Source organism: Jaculus jaculus, chromosome 8, assembly GCF_020740685.1.
Source record: "Jaculus jaculus isolate mJacJac1 chromosome 8, mJacJac1.mat.Y.cur, whole genome shotgun sequence".
Lineage (NCBI taxonomy): Eukaryota > Metazoa > Chordata > Mammalia > Rodentia > Dipodidae > Jaculus > Jaculus jaculus.
The window spans coordinates 2,694,538-2,721,163 of record NC_059109.1 but is presented as its reverse complement, the minus strand read 5'-3'; the positions used below and the strand labels follow the sequence as shown (position 1 = coordinate 2,721,163).

At 50.3% G+C, this 26,626-nt stretch overlaps 2 protein-coding genes and 1 long non-coding RNA gene across 26 annotated transcripts in view; 1 reads left to right on the top strand and 2 right to left on the bottom strand.

Annotated features, from left to right (window-relative positions):
* Positions 1-15,783: 15,783 nt before the first annotated feature.
* Positions 15,784-17,745, bottom strand: Zbtb9 (zinc finger and BTB domain containing 9; the record flags this gene model as incomplete). Its single annotated transcript, XM_004649788.2, has 1 exon — positions 15,784-17,745. A coding segment is annotated over one exon (1,452 nt), but the record flags the coding sequence as incomplete, so codon positions are not given.
* Positions 17,746-18,169: 424 nt separating this feature from the next.
* Positions 18,170-21,260, top strand: LOC123462967. Its single transcript, XR_006638601.1, has 2 exons — positions 18,170-18,329; positions 20,709-21,260. It is a non-coding gene; the product is annotated as an uncharacterized LOC123462967 (long non-coding RNA).
* Positions 18,693-26,626, bottom strand: part of Syngap1 (synaptic Ras GTPase activating protein 1) — a 33,812-nt gene continuing 25,878 nt past the window's right edge. For 12 of the 24 annotated variants that reach the window (XM_045157636.1, XM_045157637.1, XM_045157638.1 and 9 more), the window contains 3 exons: positions 25,947-26,158; positions 24,464-24,557; positions 18,693-20,553 (listed from right to left, as the gene is read on the bottom strand). In XM_045157636.1, the coding sequence (XP_045013571.1) occupies positions 20,407-20,553; positions 24,464-24,557; positions 25,947-26,158 (453 nt within the window). In that variant the 3' untranslated portion in view covers positions 18,693-20,406. Of the gene's footprint in view, positions 20,554-21,198; positions 21,315-23,590; positions 23,670-24,463; positions 24,571-25,946; positions 26,159-26,626 lie in introns of all 24 variants that reach the window. The other 12 variants (XM_004649574.3, XM_045157631.1, XM_045157640.1 and 9 more) reach the window with 10 other exon arrangements.

Sequence of the window (26,626 nt, the reverse complement as noted above, 5' to 3'; positions counted from 1 at the left end):
TAGAGCTTGAGGCTTCATCAGGTGCCAGTTGGCTATTTTGGGCAAGAGTAATTTGTAGGTGGTGGCAGTGTTTTCCACAAGTGGAGCAGAGTGTCTGCTTATCTTTCTAGTGGTGTCAACGGCACCCATGCTCAGTGCCTTTGTCCTTTCATTCATTAGGGGTCTGGGATTAAAGGCGTGCACCACCATGCCCGGCCTAGTTCATTTATTTATTTAAGAGAGAAAGAGGCAGACAGTGAGTGAATATGGGCAACTGCAAACAAACTCCAGACACATGTGCCACTTTGTGCATCTGGCATTAGGTGGGTACTGGGGAATTGAATCAGGCCATCAGGCTTTGCAAGCAAGTGCCCTTCACCACAGGGCCATCTCCCCAGCCCTGCATACGGTCCAGGGCACTCATCATCACTCACTTCCACTCTTCTCTTCTCATCTGGCCACCTGCCCCTACCAGTGCCCCGCTCCCCAGCCCCTGGCATCCACCATTCCACCCTCAGGCTCTGGGAATTTGACTTCTACAGGTCTTTCATATAAGTGCATTCATATATGTTCAATTAAAGACGTGTGTGTTGGGCTGGAGAGATGGCTTAGCGGTTAAGCACTTGCCTGTGAAGCCTAAGGACCCCGGTTCGAGGCTCGGTTCCCCAGGTCCCACGTTAGCCAGATGCACAAGGGGGCGCACGCGTCTGGAGTTCGTTTGCAGAGGCTGGAAGCCCTGGTGCGCCCATTCTCTCTCCCTCCCTCTATCTGTCTTTCTCTCTATGTCTGTCGCTCTCAAATAAATAAATAAAAAATGAACAAAAAAATATTTAAAAAAAAAAAAGACGTGTGTCATCATGTCACTCCAAAGAAGAATCTGTCCTTTTGTGACAGCTTATTCCATGTAGCATAATGGCTTTAAAGTTCATCACATCTGTGAGAATTTCTTTCCCTTTTGTGAACATTAATCTAGTCAACTTGATGGGAGTTAGAATAACCCACGAGACAAACCTCAGAGCATGTCCATGAAAGCGTTTCCAGAGGGGTTTCACTGAGGTGAAGTGGGAAGACCAGCCTGGGTGTGGATGCTGCCATTCCATAGGCTTAAGGACCCTGGTTCAATTCCCCAGTACCCACGTAAAGCCAGATGCACAGTAGAGCATGCATTTGGAGTTCATTTGCAGTGGCTGGAGGCCCTGATGTGACCACTGTCTTTGTCTATCCTCTGTCTCTCTGCTTCCAAACAAATAACTTTTTTATTTTAAAATATTTTATTTATTTGTCTTTCTAATTAGACTATAGCAGCAGACCCTTGTCAATTGCCTTTTTCTTTCTGGAGAGGTCCGAAGGGGGACAGTAGCCGGATGGCTTCTCAGTGTTAAGTGAGGAATGTAACATAAGAAAAGCAGTATTGCCTTCCAAATCATGGATGGAATGCATAAACAATACCTACTTTTTTTTTTTTCAAGGTAGAGTTTCCCTCTAGCCCAGGCTGACCTGGAATTCAGAATTCACTATGTAGTCTCAGGGTGCCCTCGAACTCATGGCAATCCTACCTCTGCCTCCCAAGTGCTGGGATTAAAGGTATGCGCCACCACACCTGGTTTAATACCTACTTAAAATTTTATTTATTTGGGGGGGCTGTGATGGTTTGATTCAGGTGTCCCCCATAAACGTAGGTGTTCTGAATGCTAGGTCTCCATCTGACGGCAATTTGGGAATTAAACCCTCTTGAAGGCAGTGTAATGTTGGGGGCAGGTTTATGGGTGTTACAGCCAGCTTCCTCTTGCCAGTGTTTGGCACATTTTCCTGTTGCTGTTGTCCATCTGATATTGGCCAGGAGATGATGTCCCTCCTCTGCTCATGCCATCGTTTTCCCTTGCCATCATGGAACTTCCCCTTGAGTCTTTAAGCTAAATAAACCCCTTTTTTTTCCCACAAGCTGACCTTGGTTGAGTATTTTCTGCCAGCAATGTGAACCTGACTTCAATAGTAATACTGGTACAGAGAAGCAGGAGCATTGCTGCTAGACACCTAATTCTGTGGCTTTGGCCTCTTACTGCTTTGCAGGAGGAATGGGAATGAATTTCAAATCTTGGCCTAAGAGCTGCCTTGCAGTGCTGTAAGTACAGCTTGATGGACTATTCTGGTCAGTTGAAAGATCTGAATGCAGTAAGAACTACGGACTGTGAGGTTTGGTTTATGAGAGTGAGAAGGTGCTTTGCTTGGACTGGGCTAGAAACAGTTGTGTGAGAAGTTTGCTGTTATGCCCGTGTCCTGAGAATTTGTGAAGGGTTGCATTGCATAGAAGTGGACTGGTGTGAGCAGAGGGATATGGCACAGAAAAAATAAAATCTTTGGGCCAAAATTGCTACCCATTCAGCTGCAATTGAGAGATTACAGCCATTGAGACTGCGCCAGCTGACCTGCATTGGAACAACAGGAAGAATGTAGACTTTTTTGAAGGGGCCTGAATGTTGAAGAAGTGTCCTGTTCTTCAAAGATTGCTTTATTCCCCCTGGATTAACAAATCAATAGTCTACCTGGTATTATGGAGGATAACAAATGCAGGAAAGAGAGGGTCACTGAATTTGCAGCAGTTTTGTATCCTGGAAATGGCCATGGGCAGTGTGAAGCAGGCTTCTTGGACTACCTGTGTGGAGCCCGATGGAGCCATGAGGATGAATTGTGGGTTGTGGTGGAGATCCAGTGGAGATGTAGGGCTATGGGATGGTTGCCAAGAAGAGTGGCTGCCACCAGATGAAGATGCCCGGACTATGGGTGGCCTAGCTGGAGGGACAGAACTGGGACTCCAGACTTGTCATTGGTTAGAGTTGACTTGGAGACTTGTCACTGGTTACAGTTGCTGGATTTGGAGCTACAGTTTATTTTCCCTGCTTGTTTTATATCTTGTATTGGTTGAATATTTCTTTGCTCTGCCCAATGCCATCTTTTACAGTGTGAATGTTTATTCTGTGCCATTATGAATTGAGGGGGATTTGCAGCTCAGTTAAAAGACCTTGGACTAAGCCAGGTGTGGTGGCTCACTCCTTTAATCCCAGCACTCAAGAGGCAGAGGTAAGAGGATCACTATGAGTTCGAGGCCACCTTGAGACTACATAGTGACTTCCAGGTCAGCCTGAGCTACAGTGAGACCCTACCTCAAAAAACCAAAAAAAAAACCAAAAAAAACAAAAAACAAAACAAAAAAAAAACAAAAAAACCTTGGACTAGGGATGTTTGTACATCATATTTAATAGAGAAAGAGGGAGAGAGAGAAAATGGGTGCTCCAGGGCTTCCAGTCACTGCAAACTCCAGATGTTTGCATCCCCTTGTGCATCTGGCTAATGTGGGTCCCGGGGAATCGAACCTGGGTCCTTTGGTTTTGCAGGCAAACGCCTTAACCATTAAGCCATCCCTCCAGTCCAATTCAGCACTTTTTGGGCCATCCACCCTGTGTCCAGCCCCACTGTCTGGCCTGTGCACCCCTACCAACTCCACCGTTGTATCGCCGGAATGGCACACACTGCTTCTTTGAAGTGACACCTTTCAGATACTTGGTGGCTTTTTGGATATGCATACCTGTGATGGCCTGGGAAGTTTTGCAGGTGTTCTTAAAGTGAACACGAAGATTTGAGCCCCTTGACTTGCATGCTCAGGCCACTGACAGGAAGAGCTGTTTGTTTTTTGAGGTAGGATCTTGCTGTAGCTCAGGCTGACCTGGAATTCATCCTGTAGTCCCAGGCTGTCCTCCAACTCACAGCAATCCTCCTTCCTCAGCCACCTGACAGCTAAGATTAATGGTGTGCACCACCACAGCCAGCATGACTAGCTTTTGATATCCACATTTAGCTATGGACTGTGCCTGAGGAAGCAGGACTACCCATTTGAAAGACACCCCAGAAGTTCTTACCAAGTTTGAAATTGAGAATTTTGTTCTGAGGTAAATATGAAAGTATCTGTGGTCAGGAGTCTTCCTGTGTAGTAAGGGTCCTCACACAGCATGCTAGGCTCCTTCCTGTGCGGCTGTTATGGGAAACTGAGTCACACGGCACCAGAGATAGAGCGGAGAATCGGAAAATTTATTCATGTAGACATGGACTCGGGAATAACTTCCAAAGCCCGAGTCCTGAGCTCTGATACCTCGCGGGTTTACAGACAGTATGGCAGGCAGTCTGACATCACCTTGAAATCGTTCTACTACTGGTGGGTTACAAGTTTCTAAGGTTACATGATTTGGGGGCACAAACAGAAGGTTGCTTAGCAATCATTCATAAGAAAGCTGTGTGTGCAGGCGTGTGTCCACGGCTGCACTAAGCAGGTAGCACACAAGCAGGCGCAGCTGCGTGGACAGGGAGGACAGGGCCATGCGGGCTCCCTGGTAAAGCTTGTGCATTGGAATCTGTGTTTCAGAGGATCATCCGGGCCTGGGTTCTTTGTCAGATTCCTTCTGCCACATGGTAAGGGTCCTCACATAGCACGCCAGGGTCTTTCTGGTTGTAGAAGGGTCCTCACTCAGCTCAGCAGCACGTTAGGCATCCTGGGGCCAGGAGTCCAAGGCCCAGAGGCCAGTTTAGGAGGGCACTCCTTCAGCCACCTTCACTGCTTCCCAGGTCCTCACCCCCTATATGTTCTTTTTTTTTTTTTTTTTTTTTTTTCAAGGAAGGTTCTCACTCCAGCTCAGGCTGACCTGGAATTCACTCTGTAGTCTCAGGGTGGACTTGAACTCACAGTGATCCTCCTACCTCTGCCTCCCGAGTGCTGGGATTAAAGGCGTGTGCCACCATGCCCAGCTTCTATGTTCAATTTTTAAACCTTTTTTACTTACTTTCTTTTGTGATAGTCTTGTTTTATATATATAACAAGTCTAAGCTGGCCTTGAACTTGCCATGGAGTCAAGTCTGGCCTCAATTCAAAGTTGTGATCCTCCTCAGGTTCCCCAGTTATGGGATAACATATATAAACCACCATGCCTGGTTTATTTACTGATTTTAAGAAATAATCCCTGGGACTGGTGAGGTGGTTTAACAGGTAAAATGCTTTCCTTGAAAGCATGAGTACATGAATTCAATCCCTAGGGCCCACATTAAGAAAAAAAAAAAAAAGTAGGGCTGGAGAGATGACTTAGTGATTAAGGTGCTTGCCTGCAAAGCCTAAGGACCCATGTTCAACTCCACAGATCCCACATAAACCAGACTTACAAAGGTGAAGCAAGCACAAGGTGGCATATGCCCACTAGGTGGCACAAGCATCTGGAGTTCTATTTCAGTGACGAAGGCCCTGGTGTGCCAATTCTTTCTAAAATTTAAAAAAAAAAATGTTTATTTGCAAGCAGATGAGAGAATGGGTATACACCAGGGCTTCCTGCTGCTGCAAACAAACTCCAGATGCATGCACCACTTTGAGCATCTGCCTTTACATGGACACGTAAGAATCAAACAGGGCCATCCATCAGGCTTTGCAACCATGCGCCTTTAACTGATTCGCCACCTCCCCACCCCCAAAAGTGTCTTTATTCATGTGTTCCTATATCATATTGGTTCTATTTCTCTGGGGAACCTTGACTGATATAACACCTATTTCCAAACACCAAATGGATTTGAAATTAGCTTTCTTCTTGGTTTTGTAGTTGTAGGTAGGGTCTCGCTCTAACTCAGGCTGACCTGGAATTCACTATACAGTCTCCCGGTGGCCTCAAACTCATGGCGATCCTCCTACCTCTTCCTCCCTGCTGGGATTAAAGGCGTACGCCACCACACCCGGCTAGAAATTAGCTTTTGCTAAAGACATGGTAATGCTTTTATATGGGAAACTTATACTGCAATCATCAATCAAACCAAGCTGCTTTAAACATTTCCTGTGCTATCCAGTTAAAACAAGAATATCTTCATTTCCATACAAATCTGCAGTGCATTTTCTGAGTTCAGACTATAATTTCAGCAGGTGTTTGGAACCTCAATTTAAGTGTACAGGAAATTTCCATAGGATTTTTTCTTTCTTTTTCCGAGGTAGAGTCTCACTGTAGCCCAGGCTGACCTAGAATTCACCGTGATTCCCCTACCTCTGCCTCCTGAGTGCTGGGATTAAAGGCCTGTGCCACCACGCTTGGCTTTGTTTGTTTGTTTTCTTTTGGTTTTTCAAGGTAGGGTCTCACTGTAGCCCAGACCAATCTGGAATTCACTATGTAGTCTCAGGCTGGCCTCAAACTCACAGCACTACCTCTCTCGAGTGCTGGGAGGAAAGGTGTGCACCGCGACTCCCAGCTCCAGAATTTTTGTTTTTATGTACTTTTAAAATATTTTTTAAATTTACTATTTGACAGAGAAAAAGGGGGAGAGAGAATGGGCACACCAGGGCCTCCAGCCACTGCAAACGAACTCCAGATGTGTGAGCCCCCTTGGGCATCTGGCTAACGTGGGTCCTGAGGAATTGAACCAGGGTCCTCTGACTTTGCAGGCAAGAGCCTTAACCACTAAGCCATCCCTCCAACCCAATGTATTTTTTTTTTTATAAATTTTTACTTTATTTGAGAGAGAAAGAATAGGCATGCACTACTGCAAATGAACTCCAGACACATGCGCCTCCTTATGCATATGGCTAATGTGGATCCAGGGGAATTGAACCGGGTTCTTTGGCTTTTCAGGCAAGTGCCTTTACTGCTAAGCTGGACTTGTTTTTGTTTTTAAATAGGAGTATTCATTTAGAATAGGGGAGAAAAGGGTCACCCCCTTTTAAATATATATATTTGTGTTTTTATTTATTTGTGAGAAATTAGAGAGGGAGAAAGAATGGGTGGGCCAGGGCCTCTAGCCACTGCAAATGAACTTCAGACGCATGTGGATGCATCACCTTGTATTCTCTGGCTTATGTGGGTCTTGGGGAATCAAACCTGGGTCCTTTGGCTTTGTAGGCAAACACCTTAACTGCTAAGCCATCTCTCCATAATTTTGTTTCATTTTGTGTTTTCAAGGTAAGGTCTCACTCTAACCCAGGCTGACCTGGAACTCAATCTGTAGTCCCACGCTGGCTTTGAACTCACCTCCTGAGTTCTGGGATTAAAGGCATGGGCCACCATGCCCAGCTCAATTTCCATAGTTAAGGAGACAAGGTTTCATGAGACCCAGGCTGGCCATGAACTTGCCATATAGCTGAGAATGACCTTAATTCCTGACCTGCCTCTACTCCCACCCCAATACTAGAGTTATAGGGGTATATCACCATGCTAGGATTTGTGACTTGCCAGGCATTAAACCAGGGCTTCACACCTGCTAGGCATGCAATCTAGCACAGAACCACACCCCAACATCATAGTTTATTTAACTGGGCCATGCAAGAGCTTTTAGCTCAGCCATCAATTAGAAGTGATGAACCTATAATGTAAAGGCAAGTATCATGAGAATATAAAACTAGCCTTCAAGTAGTAAGTAGGCACAATTAAAATCATATTAGTAATTACTAATAATTAAAATCTCTACTTCCACTGCTACATCCATGAAGTACTAAACACACAAGGGTCTCAAGAGTGCCAACGTCTGGGAACCTGTCATGTATCCACATCACACCTGACCTCCTCCGGCACTGTCAGCAGTATACAGAGGGCAAGGGACTCCAACCGAAGGGATGAAGTTCATGGGCTGTGCTCGGTGAAGAAAAACCTAAAACCTTGATGTTGGCAGTTACCTTGAAAATGGGTTCTTTAAAAGAAATCAAGGACTTCACATTTTTGTTTGTTTTCTCCTTCTAGCCCAGGCTGACCTGGAATTCACTCTGTAGACTCAGGGTGGCCCTGAACTCACAGCAATCCTCTGCCTCCCCAGTGCTGGGATTAAAGGCATGTGCTACCACACTAGCTAAAAATATTTTTTTAAAAAAGTTTAAGTGGAATGGATGGACCTGGAAAGGATTATACTAAGTGAGGTAACCCAGGCCCAGAAAGCCAAGCGCCACATGTTCTCTCTCATATGTGGATCCTAGCTACAGATGATTGGGCTTCTGCGTGAGAAGGAAAATACTTGGTAGCAGAGGCCAGTAAGTTAAAAAGGAGACATAAAGGGAAGAGAAAGGAAGGGAGGAGGGTACTTAATAGGTTGATATTGTATATATGTAAGTACAATGATTGTAATGGGGAGGTAATATGATGGAGAATGGAATTTCAAAGGTGAAAGTGTGGGGGTGGGGAGGGAGGGAATTACCATGGGATATTTTTTTATAATCATGGAAAATGTTAATAAAAAATTAAAAATTAAAAAAAAAAAAAGTTTAAGTGGGGCCGGATATGGTGAGCACGCCTTTAATCCCAGCACTGGGGAGGCAGGGGTAGGAGAATCGCCATGAGTTCGAGGCCACCCTGAGACTACAGAGTGAATTCCAGATCAGCCTGAGCTATAGTAAAACCCTACCTTGGGTGGGGGTGGGAGGTTCAAGTGGAGCCAGGAATGGTGTCACACACTTTCAATTCCATTATTTGGGAGATAAGAGGTAGGATTGCCATTAGTTCAAGGCCAAGTGAATTCCAGGTCAGCCTGAGCTAGAGTGAGACGCTACCTCAGGAAAAAAGAAAAAAAGAAAAAAAAAAGTTTAAAATCTTGGCAGGCTGAGATAGAAAAAAGTTCCGCAGATTCAACATTTCTTCCCCCCCTACCCCCCCGAGGTAGGGTCTCACTCTATCCCAGGCTGACCTGAATCTCACTCTGTCGTCCCAGGTCTTCCTACCTCTGCCTCCTGAGTGCTGGGTGCCATTGTGGAAATCAGTGTGGAGGTTCCTAAAACAGCTAAAGAATGATCTACCATATGACCCAGCTATAGCACTCCTAGGCATATATCCGAAGGAATCATCTTTAGAAGTATGTGCTCAACCATGTTTATTGCTGCTCAATTTGGGAAATGGAACCAGCCTAGCTGTCCCTCAACTGATGAGTGGATAACAAAGATGTGGCACATTTATACAATGGAGTTCTACTCAGCGGTAAAGAAAAATGAAGTTATGAAATTTGCAGAAAAATGGATGGACCTGGAAAGGATTATACTAAGTGAGGTAACCCAGGCCCAGAAAGCCAAGCGCCACATGTTCTCTCTCATATGTGGATCCTAGCTACAGATGATTGGGCTTCTGCGTGAGAATGAAAATACTTAGTAGCAGAGGCCAGTAAGTTAAAAAGGAGATACAAAGGGAAAACAAAGGAAGGGAGGAGGGAACTTAATAGGTTGATATTGTATATATGTAAGTACAATGATTGAGTTGGGGAGGTAATATGAGGGAGAATGGAATTTCAAAGGGGAAAGTGTGGGGGGAGAGGGAGGGAATAACCATGGGACATTTTTTTATAATCATGGAAAATGTTAATAAAAATTAAAAATAAAATAAAAATGAAAAATAAAAAAACCTGTGCAACCATGCCCACTTAAACTTTTTTTTTTTTTTTTTTTTGGTTTTTTGAGGTAGGGTCTCACTCTAGCTGAAGCTGACCTGGAATTCACTATGTAGTCTCAGGGTGGCCTTGAACTCACAAAGACCCTCCTACTTCTTGCTCCTGAGTGCTGGGATTAAAGGTGTGTGCCACCATGCCCACCCAGCCAGATTCAACATTTCTGTAGCATCCACCAAGTGCTCAGTGTATCAGAGGTTTTAAGGCTCCGCAGATGAGTAACAGATGATTGTCTGCCCACCCCCCTACCTTCTTATGTCCCAGGACTTCATTTCCCTTTGAAGACTCCACATCTACTTTGTCAGCAACACATAAACGGGGCATGGCATCCGGGTGTGCTGGCCAGAGCAAGGAGGAGGCTGGAAGTTCTCCTGCAGGTCCTTCTTTTCCTTGGTGAAGCTAGAGATCAAACATTTGCTCCCAAGGGCAAGTACCGTGGTCGACCATTGACTGACATTCCCAGTCACCTCCTAGAAACTGATTTTCAGATCAGTGACAAAAGAAACAAAAACCTGCTGGTATGTAGCTAAGTGGGAGGAGCATGGACAGCAGTGAAAGGCCCCGACCCCATCCCCAGCACAGACACAGAGAAACCAAAGCTCAAAACCCAGGGAGGGGCTCGATGGTTAAAGACATGCTTGCCAAGTCTGCCAGCCTGGGTTCTGCTCCCCAGTACCCACAAAGCCAGCTGTGCAAAGAGATGAATGTGCCTGGCCTTCACTGCAACATGAGACCCTGGTGCAATCCATCCATACACACATGTCAAGTAAATAAATTATTAAAAAATACTGCTAAAGGTGGCGTTCACTTGCATTGGCTAGGGGCACTGGAGTGCAAATAATAATATTTTATAAATATTTCATTTATTTATTTGAGAAATTAAGAAAAAGAAGCAGACCTCTATCTCAGAAAAATTATTTATGGGCTGGAGAAATGGCTTAGCAGTTAAAGCATTTGCCTGCAAAGCCAAAGGATCCCAGTTCAATTCTCCAGGACCCACATTAGCCACATGCACAAGGTTTCTGGAGTTCGTTATCTGGAGTTTGTTTGCAGTGGCTTGAGGGCCTGGCATGCCCATTCTCTCTCTCTCTCCCCCCCACCCCCCACTATGTCTTTCTCTCTCTCAAATAAATAAAATATATTTAAAATAAGTAAATACCATATCTAATTAAAAAAATAGGCAGGTGGTGCAAAAAACATTATTTGAGAGGCAGACAGAATGGGTATGCTAGGACCTCCAGCCACTGCAAATGAACTCCAGATGCATGCACCATCTTGTGCATCTGGCTTATACATGTCCTGGGGAATTGAACCTGCGTTCTCAGGCTTCACAGGCAAGCACCTTAACCACTAAGCCATCTTTCTAGACCAACAATACTTTTTAAAAATGCACAAGAAGGGCTGGAGAGATGGCTTAGCGGTTAAGCGCTTGCCTGTGAAGCCTACAGACCCCGGTTCGAGGCTCGGTTCCCCAGGTCCCACGTTAGCCAGATGCACAAGGGGGCGCACGCGTCTGGAGTTCGTTTGCAGAGGCTGGAAGCCCTGGCGCGCCCATTCTCTATCTCTCCCTCTATCTGTCTTTCTCTCTGTGTCTGTCGCTCTCAAATAAATAAATAAATAAATATTTAAAAAAAAATGCACAAGAATGAGGTAGATGTGGCAGTATGTCTATACTCTCAGCAGTCAGGAAAGTAAAGACAGTTAGGTCAGGAGTTCAAGTCCAACCTGAGCTGCTACGTAACACCCAGTCTCCAAAACACACAAAATAGCCGAGTGTGGTGGTATACACCTTTAATCTCAGCACTTGGGAGGCACAGGTAGGATCACTGTAAGGTTGAGGCCACCCTGAGCCTACATAGTGAACTCCTGGTCAGCCTAAGCTAGAGTCAGACCCTACCTCAAAAAAGAAAGGAAGGAAGGGAGGGAGGAAGGGAGAGTGATTTGTCACCTCAGTGTATGCACAACAATTCCTGATTCCTAGTTGGGTGTGACAACCCATGCCTTTAATCCCAGCACTCAGGAGGCAGAGATAGGAGAATTGCTGTGAGTTCGTGGCCACCCTGAGAGTACGATGAATTTTCCAGGTCAGCCTGGGCTAGAGTGAGACCCTACTAGGAAAAACAATTAAAAAAAAACAAACAGGAAAACCTTGATTCCTGCTCCACAACCCCCTAAATCCAACTGAGGGTGTGTCCTTTCAAAGGCTGGTCCTTAAACCCTTCCTGCAGTCCATGCGCTGCCCTGCCTCCTTTCGTGAGCTCCATCTTTGAAAGGACAGCACAGGCGGCTTCCTATGCCTGCAACCAAGGGAACGACGGCCAAGGAATAGAGCCACCTACAGAACGTGTGTCAAGAACAGCAGGTGGGTGGGACTGTATTCCTTCCAAGATACCCTCTCTCTTTCTATCCCAATGTGTTCACATGGGACCATGGCATGGCTCTTTTGAAAGGCTGACAAATTCCAGCAAAAAATAAAAATAAAAAATAAAAATATATCACACCTTCTTGGACACAAAACCACTTCTCTTTTTTTGTTTTTGGGTTTTTTTTTCCCTTTGGTTTTTCAAGGTAGGGTCTCACTCTAGCAAGGCTGACCTGGAATTCCCTATGTAGTCTCAGGGTAACCTTGAACTCATGGCTATACTCCTGCCTCTTCCTCCCGAGTGCTGGGATTAAAGGCATGCACCACCACACCTGGAACAAAACCACATTTCTTTTCTTTTTTTTTTTTTTTTTGGTTTTTTGAGGTAGGGTCTCCCTCTAGCTCAGGCTGACCTGGAATTCATTATGTAGTCTCAGGGTGGCCTTGAACTCATGGTGATCCTTCTACCTCTGCCTCCCAAGTGCTAGGATTAAAGGCATGCAACACCACGCCCGGCTTTTAAAACCACATTTCTGATGGTCATACCTAACAACCTTTGAGGCACGTATTTAAAAAATAAAAAATTATTTACTTGCTAGCAGAGAGAAATAGTAGAGGGAGAGGGAGAGAGAGAAAAGGATCCATCAGGGCCTCCAACCACTGCAAATGAACTCTAGATGCATGTGCCACTTGCATCTGGCTTTCCATGGGCACTGGGGAACCAACCCCGGATCGTGCCACCACCACGGGCACCAGCACTAGCCCTCAATGCCCTGCGTTTGTTCGCATCCGTCAGCTGGGCCACCCCATGGCCAGGCTCTTGCACCGGAAGAGCTGTGGGCCGACACAGGCAGTCTCCACTCAGCTTCCGCTGTGCCACGCCACTCAAGCTGCCATTGTCACATGTGCCCCACGCTGTGACTGTCTGGCTGGCTTCTGTTGTGACTTCTTAGTGGGCAGAGTATTAGTAATGTCCAGCCTGCTGCTTTATACTCAATGTTTGTAAAGTAAATGAAACACCAGCAAATATGACATATGATAGAGTGTTGGGGATGCCATAGGTAAAGGCCATGTGAATCAACCACTTTCAAAAAGAAGACATCGGGTCAGGAATGGTGGCGCACGCCTTTAATCCCAGCACTCGGGAGGCAGAGGTAGGAGGACTGCCATGAGTTCGAGGCCACCCTGAGACTACATAGTGAATTCCAGGTTAGCCTGAGCTAGAGTGAGACCCTACCTCAAAAAACAAACAAACAAAAAAAAAGATAGAAGACATCGGGCTAGAGATGGCTTAGCAGTTGAGCACTTGCCTATGAAGTCTAATTCCCCCTGGACTCATGTAAGCCAGATGTACATAGTGGTGCATGCGTCTGGAGTTTGTCTGCAGTGGCTAGTGGCCCTGGTGCCACCATTCATTCTCTCTCTCTCTCTCTGACTATAATAAATAAATAAAATCTATTTTTTTTTTTTTTAAGAAGACGACATCACTAGGCCTGGTGGTATGCACATCTTTAATCCCAGCACTCAGGAGGCAGAGGTACAAGGATCGCCATGAGTTTGAGGCCAGCCTGGGATTACAGAGGGAGTTCAAGGTCAGCTTGGGGTACAGTGAGGCCCTACCTGAAAATAAACTTAAAAAAATTAAAAAAGGGTGACATATGTATAGGGCATGAGAGTCTGAGACATCCTGAATTCTATCCCCAGAAATCCACATAAAAGCTGGGTGTGGCCAGGCATGGTGGTGCATGCCTTTAGTCCCAGTACTGGGTGGGCAGAGGTAAGAGGATCACCCTGAGTTCGAAGTCGCCCTGAGTTTGAGGCCACCCTGAGAATAGAGAGTAAATTCCAGGTCATCCTGGGCTACAGTGAGCCCCTACCTCCCCCCTCCAAAAAAAAGCTGTGTGGAGCTACCCACACCTGTAACCTGTACTACGGGGCAGAGGTAGAGACTAAAAAATCACTGGAGCTTGCTGTCAGCCAGGCTGAACAAAAACAGCAGAACAGCAGCTCCAGAGTAAGTGAGGCTCTGTCTCAAGGAAATAGGGCAGAAAAATACAGAGAACACTCGACAGGCTGCACACAAATGTGCACGAGGCATGCACATCTGCACACAAACCCGTTCACTATATGTAAGCACACTGTGCCACACATAGTACACACACTCAAAACCTAAGTGGGGATTGCAGAGATGGCTTAGCAGTTAAGGCACTTGCCTGCAAAGCCAAAGGACCTTGGTTCGATTCCCCAGAACCCACGTTAGCCAGGTACACAAGGTTGTGCATGCTCCTGAAGTTCGTTTGCAGTGGCTAGAGGCCCTGGAGCACTCATTCTCTCTCTCTCTCAAATAAATAAATAATAAGTGAATAGGGCTGGAGAGATGGCTCAGCAACGAAGGTGCTTGCCTACAAAGCCTAACAACCCAGATTTGATTCCCCAGTACCCATGTAAAACCAGATGCACAAAGTGGTGTAAGCATCTGGAGTTCATTTGCAGCGGCTAGAGGCCCTGGTGCACCCATTGTCTGTTTCTCTTTGCAAATAAATAAATAAAGTATTAAGGTAGATAAACAGAACATAAGCTAGGCACGGTAGCATGTGTGCAGAATCACAGAGCATAGGGCTGAGGCAAGATGACTCGCTCACAGTGGCCTGGCCCAGGGAGACCTTGTTTCACACAAACCAACAAGAAACAGAGCTAAGGGGTCCTAACACAGTTCTGACTCTGAAAGGTGTAGGGACTTACCTGACGTTATTCAGCAGCAGTCCAAGTCCAGGACAGCGTGCTCTGTCCATTAAGCATCAGTAGGACCATCCCATTTCTCTCCCAGCAACGTAGCCTGCTGCAAAGGAACCCACTCATCTCGGCAGCTCTGCTTACACCTCTTCCACACAAGTTACTCGGCTCAGCCCGTTGTCAGGTTAGGGTTTATTAGATAAGAAACGGAAGAACTATTAATCTTCCTGCACCTCTGAACAGAGCTGTCTCTATCGAGAGTGGGTGGGGTGGGAAGGGAGACAGTGTGAGCCCACTGGGCACCTACTCTAGACTTCCACACAGGTGACCTCAAACCCAAGTCCCTCTAACTAGGGACCTTGCTCAGAGAACAGTGCTGCTACTTTGAGAGCATTTTAAGTCATCTGCTATCACTTGAGTTCACTGGTCACATTTGTCACTGTGAGCATACACCAAAGACAGAAGAGGCACAGGCTGTTGAGGGACTATCCTCTACTGAAGAGGGCTCTACGACACAAGGAATACGACACACGGAATACTCAACTATAACATTCTTAAAAGGGTGTTGGGAGCTGAAGAGATTGCTCAGTGGTTAAAGGTGCTTGCTTGCAGAGCCTGAAAGCCTGGGTTCAATTCCTACACCTGAAGTTCATTTTCAGTGGCAAGAAGCCCTGGCAAACTTATACACTCCCTCTCTCTCTCTCAAATAAATAACATATACATGTATATATATATATATATTTTTTTAAATATAAAAAGTGTTGGGGCTGGAGAGATGGCTTAGCAGTTAAGGTGCTTGCCTGAGAAGCCCAAGGACCCAGGTTCAACTCTCCAGGACCCACAAAAGCCAGACGCACAAGGTGACACATGGGCACATGCATCAGGAGTTCAATTACAATGGCTAGAAGCCCTGGTGTGCCAATTCTCACATTCACATAAAACAATAAAAATTATTTTTTAAAAAAGGCGTTGGAGCCAGGGATGGTGACACACACCTTTAATCCCAGCACTTAAGAGGCAGATGTAGGAGGATCGCTCTAAGTTGGAAGCCAGCCTGGAGCTACATAGTGAGTTCCAGGTAAGCTTGGGCTAGAGTAAGATCCTACGGGGGGCGGGGGGGGGGGTGAATAGGGTGCTGTGTCAAGTGGCCTACACCTTTAGTCCCAGCACTTGGGAGGCTGAGGTAGAAGGATCACTGTTAATTCAAGGCTTGCCTAGGCTAGAGTGAGACCCTGCCTCCCTTTAGGGGAAGGAGTCTACTGGAGAAAAGACAAACAACCTTCTAGAAAGGAACAAATATATAAACAGAATGCTGCTCAAATCATTCCAGAAATGAGGGAGGGAGAGGAGAGCTTACTTAGATTGCAGGCCTTATCAAGCTTAGCTTGAGTATCTGAGAGGCACATCATCGTCCTAGTGTGAGCACAGCTCCCTTAACTCCTCAAGGAGACTAAATAAGCTATCATTACATCACTTTGATTAATCTCTCACTCATTTTCTAATTTGAAACCTGGTTTCCTCATGGATGTCAATACAAAAGGACCTGCAGTGGGTGAGTGATCCATTTAAGTACGGCCTGTAAGCCACTTTCCCACAAGGCCGTTAAAAAACTTTGGAAGCTGGTCTTCCAAATCTACCAGGGTGAGGCTCATCGGCTCAAAGGATCCAGAACACAGGTACTGTCTCCTACTGTCTCGGCATGGTTCCGAGAGCCAGGACTGGGACGATGAAGGGCTGGTAACAACAGTAGCAGTGGTTATCTTGTCCCAGAGGTCAGCTGACTGCCTTAGCAGTCACTTGTAAGTCCAGTGTGCAGTGGACCAGCCCTGGCCCTTGCACAGATCGCGGTGGCGAAGATAACAAGCGTGGACCCGGAACTGACGGCCACAGTAGGGACAATCATGGAGGGCGCCGGCATGGGTCTTCATGTGCTCCGTGAGATGGTGCTTCAGCTTGAAGCGCTTGTTACAGATGCCACACCCAAAAGGGCGAAGACTGAAGGTCAGCATGATGTGCCGGTCTCGTTTGGGCTTTACCGCAAACCGCTTTCCACACAAGCAGCCAAAGCGTTTCCCATCGGCAGGCGGTGCCCCCCCTAGCTTGACGGGCCCATGCACAGCCTGCCCCGCTCCTCCAGGCCCTCCACCCCCCGACAAGATTTCATTCCCATGGAGATCCACGGGCTTCCAAGACGGACCTCCTCCTCCAGAGGTCGCCCCTGCTCCGGAGGACAGTAGGAACCTCAGCTCCCCATTGCCTTCGACGTCTCCTCCAGGAAGTGCTCTGGTCTCCTCCTTTGCTCCTCCAGATGGAATGCCACCTCCGGACATTTCTCCCTTGAACTGTAAGGAGTCCCGCTTAACGGGGGTGATCTGGGGGGGCACTGTAGAAGGGGCAGAGGGCTCAAGGGCTGGACTCTCACCCTCTGCAAGCCTGTGAGAAGGAGCAGGTTTGGGCACCTGATAGGATCCATGAGCACGGGGAAGCTCGCACGATACTCTCTGAGGCCGAGGAACCTGAGAGTGTGAGGCTGCTGCCCAGCGGTCCTCCTCCTCCTCTTCCTCCTCCTCTTCCTCCTCCTCCTCCTCCTTCACCTGAATTTGCAGCACTTCTCCCACTTCACTGCCCTCACCTCCACCGGGGCTCCCAGGAGATGCGCAACTCTCTGCAGAGGCGAAGGACTGCGCGGGTTTCTGGCCAGCGGAGGAGCGGACGCAGCGGCCTGCCGGAGAAGCGGCGGGCAACGAGTGGCAGGAGCCTCCTCGACGGGCGGAGATGCCACCGCCTGACGTTTCTAGTTCCCTAAGAATCGCTGAGCACTGATCTACGACCTGCCACATCTGAAGGCCACTGGCTACGAGGAGATGGGCAGGCAGGGCGTCCAGCGGCAGGAGGAGGCGTCCGGAATAGATGAGCTGCAGCAGCCCCTCGAAGGCGTCGGCTTCAATGACACTGGGCAGAGTGAGTCGGGGCGTGTCCCCCAAAAGCAGCTTGTCGTGGAAGTAAGGGGAGGCGGCGGCCAACACGGCTTTGTGCGCCCTGAGCTCGCGGCCCTGCACCAGGAGGGACACATCGCAGAACTTCCCCTCCAGCCGGTGGCGGTTCAGGGTTTCCAGCAGCGACGAGCTGTGCTGGGGAAACTCTATCTGGACCGTGCGTGCGGCCGCCTCGGAAGCTGCGAGGCCCGGCGGCGGTCGGCCAGGGGTGGGAGTCGGGACGCCCTCGACGCGCGAGGCAGGCTGTGGAGGGAAAGAGCCCGAGGGTCACGGCAGCTCGAGATCCCGGGACGCCGCCCACGACAGGTGGGAGCTCGGCAATCACCCGCGGTTCGCGCAGACCAGTCCCGCCCTCCAGGGGAACCGACCCGACACCAACCGGGTTCTCCATCGTGGGCCCCGCAGAGGAGGACGCGCCTCCTCCAGCCCGAGCCCGACTCCCGCCGTCCACCGCGCCGCGCCGAGCGGGAAGGCCCGCGTCCCGCCGCCCTCCCTCCGCCACACACGGCAGCGCGGCACCTCCCCGGCCGGAAGCCGTGCCCGCGCCGCCCGACGCCGCCGCGCCGCGCGTAGGGCGGGGCCAGACCTGCAGCCAATCGGAGAGCGAAGACCTGAAAGCTTCGACCTCATTGGCTGCAGGGCCAGAGGGGCGGGGCCGGCCGTGGCCCCTGGAGCCCCCACCGGGTGGTGGTGGTGGTGTTGGGGCGGCGCCGGGGTCCCCGCGTTCTCGGGGTGCGAGCCGCCGCAGCCCGTGGTGTGGAGGGGCGAGATTCACGTGACAGCCACCGAGGGCCGGGCCCTGACCCCCAGATCTAGTCCCGCCGCCCTGCGAGGTAGGTGTGGCCGCCCCGTGTTTGCGGGGGTGACCTGGCTGGCAAGCGGTGGGTCTGGAACCCACGTTTGTCAAGGGACCAGGTTCTCTCCTGCATTTCGGACAAAGGCATCAACAATTAAACCTTACACTAGGACTTTTTTTTCCCCCCAGAAAAGCTGTATATCCTTGGAGACCGCTGGTCGGACTAGGCGGTGGGGAAGGGGAAGAGCCTCATCGGGGTCGGGGTCGGAGCCTGCCATGCCCGGAGCAGATCCCGCCAGGAGGGAGGGTGATTGTGAGGGAAGACTGCATGGTGCTGGGGTGTATGGCTTTGCTCCCAGGCTCTTCTGGAGACCCCAGGCTAAGACAGTCAGCCCAGCGATAAAAGAACAATCTCCGTTTATTAAACATGATTTCTGTTTCACCACACACTCCAGAAAAAAAGGAAATGGGGCTGGGAGAAAAAGGGGTAGTGGTCGGGGTCCGAAAGGCTGGGGGGGTGGGACGGAGGGAGAACGAGAAAACAAAATAAAACTGGTAGGAAGAGCATCTCCCTACTCAAGGTGGTGGGGGGGAAGGGGAGGGGGCCAGGAAGCTCTGTACAGAGGGGTCGCCCCCCAGCCCCCACACATACACCCCAGATATGTACAGTACAAACCCCAGATAATTACAACAGCCAAAGAAGGGGGGAGTCCAAGGATAGGGCCTGAAGTGGGGAAAGCAGAGGAAAGGGCACGGGGATAAAATTTCACATATTTACAACTTTTATATAAGTATAAATTTGGCCCCGGCTGGGTGAATGTGAGTAGGGGAATGGAACTGAAGGAAGGCTGTCCGTACAAAAGAAAAAAAGGTGGAGTTTGGGAAGATTCTCAATACCAAACGCAAGAATGGATGAGGAGGGGCAAGGCTGTTAGGGGACAGCAGTCAGGGAAGAGGGGCTGCCAAGGGGGGGCTCCTGCCCTCCCATGGCCTACCCATCCTAAACCCCATCCATCCTACCTCCCCCATCCCGCCAGAGAGCTATATACAGAGAAACACCGAAAAATTGTGGAGCTGGCGGGAGGGAGGGAGACTGGGTGGGGGAGGATGAAAGGGAAGCCCAGCCCTGTCCTACCTCCAGGGAACAGAGTCATGGAAGCGGGGGGGCCCCCCGCAACACCCCTCCTCCAACACAGGTCCCCCCACCCTGGGGGAGAGAGACATGGCTTTTCCTAGAGTAAGTTTCCCCCCTCCCCCTGGGAGTAGAGACCTAGAGAGGGAGGGGCAGGAGGGCTGTGTCAGGGTCGGGCAGATCAGCTGGTCTGCCCTCAGCAAGCCAGCACACATGCCCTCCTAAACCCTAACCCCTCACCCAACCTCAGTTCCACCCCACCCAACACACTGGGGCAGGGGGGGGCACAAGCCCCCTCACCCCGCTCTGGGACCAGCCGAGAGCAGATCAGGTGTGGGAAGAAGGGGAGGCAACTCCCATTCCCCCCTTGCCGCCCCCTCCCTGCCCCGGTGGCCCCCTCCACCCCATCTGGGTTCTGGGTGGGGAGGGAATAAATTTAAGAGTGGTGGGAGGAGAAGGAGTTTGTGCGTGCTGAGCCCCCCCAGACGCTCCTGAGAAATCAAGGGGTAATAGGGCCCCCTCACTCGGGGTCCCCTCCCCATAACAAGGGGGGCAGGGGAAGCCAAAATGGGGCGGTGGAGGGGAGTTAGATTGTCAGCTCTGGTTACTGCTAAAAAATCACCCTGAAGTTGAAAGTTTGGAGGCGCCACACCCCCAGGGTGGGGGTGAGGGTATGTCCCCCAGTGCTCAGGGGAACTATGAGGCAGAGGATGGGGATAGCACCCCAGAGTGAAGGGGTCTGTGTGGGTTAGGTGGTGTTCCTGGGGGTCAGGGGGCAGCACCCCAACAGGAAGGAAAAGAGGGCAGCTAAAGGTCCCTGTTCTCCCTCCTGGAAATGGTGCAGTGGGGGTGGCAGATGGGTGCCCCAAGGAGGCATTCAGGGAGGCAATCCCGCTGTCCCTCGGTGACGGTGACTTCCAGTCCTGGTGGTTGATGTTCCGGGATAGGGTGCATGGGACAGGAGGTCTGTGATGCTGGGTGGCTAGTGGTCTGCGGTGTTTCGGAACTCGCCGTTCTCCGTGATCTGCAGCCGGGGTGGGGGGGGTGGGGCTGGGGGGGCCAGGCCGTTCCAAGGTGGGGCCAGCGTCACACGCGGGTTTGTTGGACCCAAGGGGGGAAGCTGCCTCTCCTGCAAGACACCAAAGAGGAGAGCGCGGACTTATTGAGACGCTTCGTGGGGGCCTGGATGCCAGCCCCCACAGCCAGCCCACTCCATAACCATGTCCACCCTCTCCTCCCAGGACAGTCCCCACCCCAACCTCCCGCTTTATCTCTCACCTGCAGGGTCCTCTCGGGTCAAGGAGAGAACTCACCCAACTAACAGAAGTTTTCAGACCTTCAACCCAGAGTCCCACCAGGAAGCCAGTTCAGAAGCACAGCTCTGGCTTCCAACCTAACCCTCCCCCCCCCAGGTTCACCTCTGCGCCCGGCCCCTCTCCAGGCCCCTGTTCCTCATGGAACCCCCTCTGGCCCACCCCCAGTCACAGGTAGGAGCTTTGTGTTGAGGGACCAGAGGAGGCAGTACAGCAAAACCTCATTAATCCAAACCCCTGTGGATTTGGAAGTTTTGTTTTGTTTTTCATAATTTGAACAAAACTGGGGCTTAGGTTTTACTTTATCTGTGAAGAAAGGGTGTGCTAAGCAAATTAGGGGTAGAAATGTGTCTGTGGGAAGGGATATTTAACCTATACCAGCAAACACTTTTCAGTCTGATCTGTTCATTAAGGCTCCCTGAGGGCCTGAACAGAAGCCTTGTTCACCAGGTTCTACTTACTGTATATGTTTTGAAGACAAGCATTTCATTAAACAGACACTGTCATTCAGTTTTGTCACTTATTCAGAGTGGCCATCTTCTCAAATATAACATTCCAAATTAGAGGTTTAACTGTACTGGGGGGAAAGGAAGGGGATTCAGGGACGTGATGAGGGCAAGGGCAATGTGGAAGGGCTCCTGTCAGGATGGCAGAAATAGCTGGAGCTTCTGGAGAGACCTGGTGTGCCCCAAGCTCTGCATCATTCCCTGGAAGCTGAAACTAACTGCACTCCTCTCCACCCCTCCTTCCTTTCGGCCCCTCCTCCTCCTGGGTTCCCAGTTCGAGGTGACAGCCCCTACTGCCATCCTGGTCCCATTGTCAGAACCTCCTATGGTTCCTGGACCAACTCCTGCTTCTTGCCCTCAGCCTGACCTCTGCTGGAGGGGCCACCAGAGTCCCTGCACACGTCTAGCTACTTATTTGACTTTTAAAAATTGAGCTCAAGGGCTGGCAAGATTGCTTAGTGGTTAAGGCGTTTGCCTGCAAAGCCAAAGGACCTCCGTTCAATTCCCCAGGACCCAAGTAAGCCAGATGCACAAAGTAGCACACGCATCTGGAGTTTGTTTGCAGTGGCTGGAGGCCCTGGTGCACCCATTCTCTTTCTCTGTTTGCCTCTTTCTCTTTCTCTTGCTCTCTTAAATAAAATAAAATTGAGCTCAAGATTGTCATATTATTAGCCAGGCTGCAGAGGGATCTATAACCATTTAGAACAAATATATAGAACGCCAAGCTGGGCGTGGTGGCACACAGCTTTAATCTCAGTACTCAGGAGGGACAGGTAGGAGGATCGCTGTGAGTTCAAAGCCACCCTGAGACTACATAGTGAATTCCAGGTCAGCCTGGGCTAGAGTGAAACCCTACCACCCCCCTGCAAAAAAAAATCCTGAAAACAAAACAAACACAAAGAACACAGAGCTAGACCCTACCTCAGTGGAGTGGGGGGGGGGGGGAGGACACAAATATCCAAATTGTTTCCTGGGCCACAGGGCACTTAAGGCAGCATGTAGCAACTTCTGAGCCTATCTTCAGTGGACACAATTGAAGGCTCCCACACCAGCTACCCTCTTCATCCCAGTATCAAGGGCTCAGTTCTTAAAAGGCTACCCAAACCAGTCTTAGGCAAAGCTGCTGTCTTAGCTGTCTGGGTATTCTCATATTGCCAGTCAGTGAGGGAGGAGATTACGTGTATGCAGCAGGGTACCCTGAGTACTCAGGGCTGGAGGGCAGGGGAAGGAACCCTCAAGAGTGCCTCCCTTCAGCCTGTCTGTTCATGAAGGCACATGGGCATGCCCCTTACGCCCTCATGGACCCAAATTTAGAAAGTAGATAAATTAGGGTGCCATTATTCATTTTACAAAAGAATTCACTGCAGGAGTCCTTTAAATGGTGAGGTCCCCTGGTGCCTTTTAGCATCTGTTTTCAGATCACTACTTTAGCAGAGTTAAAATTACACTGTGAAAGAACCACTGCCCACTGCAGATCAGTCCCACCGAAATTATGCCTATGGCTGACACCTTCCCATTTACTGACTTTTCTGGGTTGGATTATCTGTCCAGCAAGGCCACTAACGGCAGGAAAGGGCAGTGAGTGCCATCAGCTGCTAGGAGTGAGAGCTTAGAAGAAGAGTGGTTACTTGACGTGCTGTCCCCTGCATCTCTGCCTGGGAGTCAGGACGGCTACTGAATCCTTGATGTGATCTGGAAGATGTTTCTCCTCACTTCTAACACCCAGGCCAGGGGGAGTCCAGGCCTAACGTCCACCAGAGACTCCTTTCTTGTTCTTCTCTTTGTCAGGCTGCTTGGATTCCCCCTTAATTAAGTGTCCACTCCCAACTCCTGCCCACTGGGGGCTGAGCCCCAGATGCCTTCTACCTCATGGGTACAAAGAAGGAAGAAAAGAACAAAAGAGGAAAGGCACAGGAAGGAAAAGGGTTCGAGAACCAGGGTTAGGAAAGAAAAAGAAACCCCAACCTACCTGCTGCAGTCAGCACAGCCCCTCTAGCCAGGACCACCCACCCGCCAGTCCCTCCACCCCATTCAGCCCACCTCAGTGTCCCAACCCCGAGGACGCTCTGGTGAAATGGGGGGTGACAGACATACACTGGGCAGGTAAGGAAGAGGAGGGAGGTGTCAGGAGGAGTCTGGGAGGGAGCGGGTACTGTGAATGTGCTGGTCTGTCTAGGGTAGAGCTCGGTGCTGCTAAGACATGGGAGGGAGGTCACGGGGGGCTCTGGGGTGCCTTGGGAGGGGCTGTGCAGGAGGTGTCAGGAGGGTGGGGTCTGTGGAAATTCTCTGGGTATGGTGAGAGGGGAGAGGCTGCAGAGAATTAGAGGGGGTGGGCTTCATGACCAACCTGCAGTGGTCCGGAGTCACCTCCCCCAGTGTCCTCCGCCCGTGGTCAAAGCGGAACAGGAGAGTTACCTGATGAGGAGCTGCAGGGGGAGAGAGTGGGGTCATGGGGTCAGGAGCCTCAGTGGTGGTGGCAGGGAGGCCTGCTGGTCAGAGCAGAGGGAGGAGGACTATGGGTAGGAAAGAGCTGAATTGGGGGGGGTGGTAGGGTGAGGGTGCAGTAGGGCCTGAAGCCAGCTGTGAGCAAAGGAGTGGCCGCAGGGAGCTGGAGAGCAGCTTGGGAAGAGACCGGAGGCGTAGACAGAGGCAGGCTGGGCCGAAAGTAAGAGCAGGGAGGGGCCTTCAGGATCTGAAGAGTTGGGAGTAGGAAGCTATGTAGGACCAGCCAAGGTGTCAAAGGGGGAACCAGGAGAAGCCCATGTCTCCAGGCCACCAAACACTGGGGAAACCACAGCTCAAACTGCCCTGTGTCCACTCTTCCAACAAGGAACTTCAGCCTTTCTGACCCAAGAAGAGCTGAGAAGAAGCTGACGGCCCTGACTGGAGCTGGAGAGAGCCACCAGAGGCAGGGGCTTGGCTCCAGGACATGGTGGCACCTGGGGGAGCCTCTGGGGAAGATCCTGAGGTGCAGACCGGAGTAGGGGGAGAGGGCAGGAAGGCTCAGGGGAGGACTGACACTGCCGGGAGTGACGGAGGCACAGACGATGGGATGCCGATGGGTCACCTGGGGCTGCGAGGAGGGAGCAGCCAGTAGGCGAACGGAGGGCCACAGGAGACAGATGGCGACGGGGCCAGGGTGGCTGATGCCGTGAGTGCACGAAGGACCGTGGGATGGATGGGGATGGGACACGGAGAAGATAAATGACATTGTAATTTCCACCTGAGCGTCGAGCAGCCTCTTCTTGGGTTCAGGCAGCGGCTCAGCCATGGCGGGGTGGTCCCGGCGCAGCTCCTCCTCCACCAGCATCAGCCTGAAGGGACGAGCTTCAGTGGGGTTAGTGGCGGGCACGGACTTGGAGCCTGCCAGCGCACTCCTGCCCCGGGGAGCCCTGCAGCTCTGGGAAGGCCTTGGGCATCCTCTCCTCACACAATTCCTCCATTGTCGTAACCCAGAAAGGTGTCCTGTCACTCAGGGTTCTGCTGTCCACCTTCCTCTCAGGACTCCTCACATCTCTCTTTGGAGGATAAATTTCTTTTCTTTTCTTTTGGTTTGCTGAGACAAGGTCTCACAAAGTAAGCCTGGAAATCACTGTGTAGTCCAAGCTGGCCTCAAACTGAAGGCCACCCTCCTATCTCAGCCTCCTGAGTACTAGGCATGAACCATCCAGCCTTGCCTCTGAAGATTAGACACAGGTCCCTCAGAGACAGACCATCCAGATGCTCCCAGCCCAGCTCTCTTCCCAGAACATTAGTGCCCTCCCCTATGCCCTCTGTGGCTAAGACCTGGCATCTAAGACCACTAAGCCCCCTCTAGTGATAGCCCCTGGGTCACCCTGGTCCAGGACCAGTCTCTGAAGCCATTATTCCCTGCACCTCCTGCCTTAGGCAAAGATTACTTCTCATTAAGGTTGTCAGGTCAGTTGTTTCAAAATATATTTCAGACAAAGAGCCCTTTCCTAATTAAATCTTACTCAAAAACACACATAGCTGGGTGTGGTGGCACACACCATTAATCCCAGCACTCGGAGGCAGAGGGGGGGAGGATCACTGTGAGTTCAAGGCCACCCTGAGACTACATAGTGAATTCCAGGTCAGCCTGGACTACAGTGAGACCCTACCTCGGGGAAAAAAAACAAAAACAACAACAAAAAAAAAACACTTAAAACAGAGCAAAGGAGAGCTTGCTCTGGTTGGAGTGGAGCTGGCAATCCACTACTCAGGCTCTCAAGAGAACTGACCTCTTGTTGATGGACAGATCCTTTGGAGCAGCTAGAGACATGACAGACTTGAAGACCCTTTCTCATGAAGCCCCTTTCTAAGCTGAGCAGGGAGCCCTGCCCAAAATGGGGGTGCTCAGGACTCTACTGGCTAAGGATTTCTAATTAGCTTTGGGGCAAACCTTATAGGCTGGGTTGAAAAGAAACAGTGGGGAGCCCTGGTCTCAGCTGTGTGCAGGCAGCAATGGTGGGACAGGTACTGGTACATTTTCTCAGAACTTCAAAAGTTACTCCACAGGAAGTGATGTCAGGGCTCAATCAAGACTCAGTTAGCACTAAGCTTAGGCAGGAGGTTTCTCCCAGTCTGGTGGCAGGGAGTGTGATGGGTGGGCTCTCCTGAGCTGGGCAGGGGCTGGAGGAGTGGTTCACTTTGCTCCCTTTAGCCTCAGCTTCCCTTCTGCCCCATCCCAGGCCGCCCCTCACCTGCCAATGATGCTCTTGATCTGCGAATCCTTTTCCACCTGCTGCTGCCGCAGCCTCTTCTCGCTCTGCTCCAGGCGGGCTTGGTACTGCATCAGAATTTTGCTGGTCTGCTCCTCCTGGGACAGCAGCCTCCGCTCATACTCCTCCAACTTCCGGTTGGACATGTGTAGCCGCTCCTTCAGCGAATGTATCTCTTCCTCGTACTCCTTCACCTGCCCGCCGGGCACACGACCCCGCACTGTGAGGGGCGTCCTGCCCTGGTTCCAGCAGCCAGCTCCCATTCCTGTCTTCCCAGCCATAGCATGAGCGGAGCCCCAGCCCTTCCCCTGCCCACTGACCATGCTCAGCTGCTTGTGACAGAACTCGGCTATGGGCTGAGGCTGGAGCAGGGTCACAGTCCCGCACCCTGAGGGGTGTGCCCATGCCCTCACACGTGCATTGGGACCTACAGGGACTCAGAGCAACCTAGAAAGGTTCCTAAACACACCTTCTCTAAGTACATCTAGAAATTAAAGATAAAATGACTCTTCAATCCCAAGCCAAGATTGGCACTTGGGGAAAGTACACAGGAAGAAAAGACACTGAGGGTGAGCAGGTGCTGTCCTGCGTGGGACTCCCTTCTTAGCTCTGTCTCGAGGATAGGAGGTCTTCAAGGGATCCCATGCTGAGAATCTAGGAAT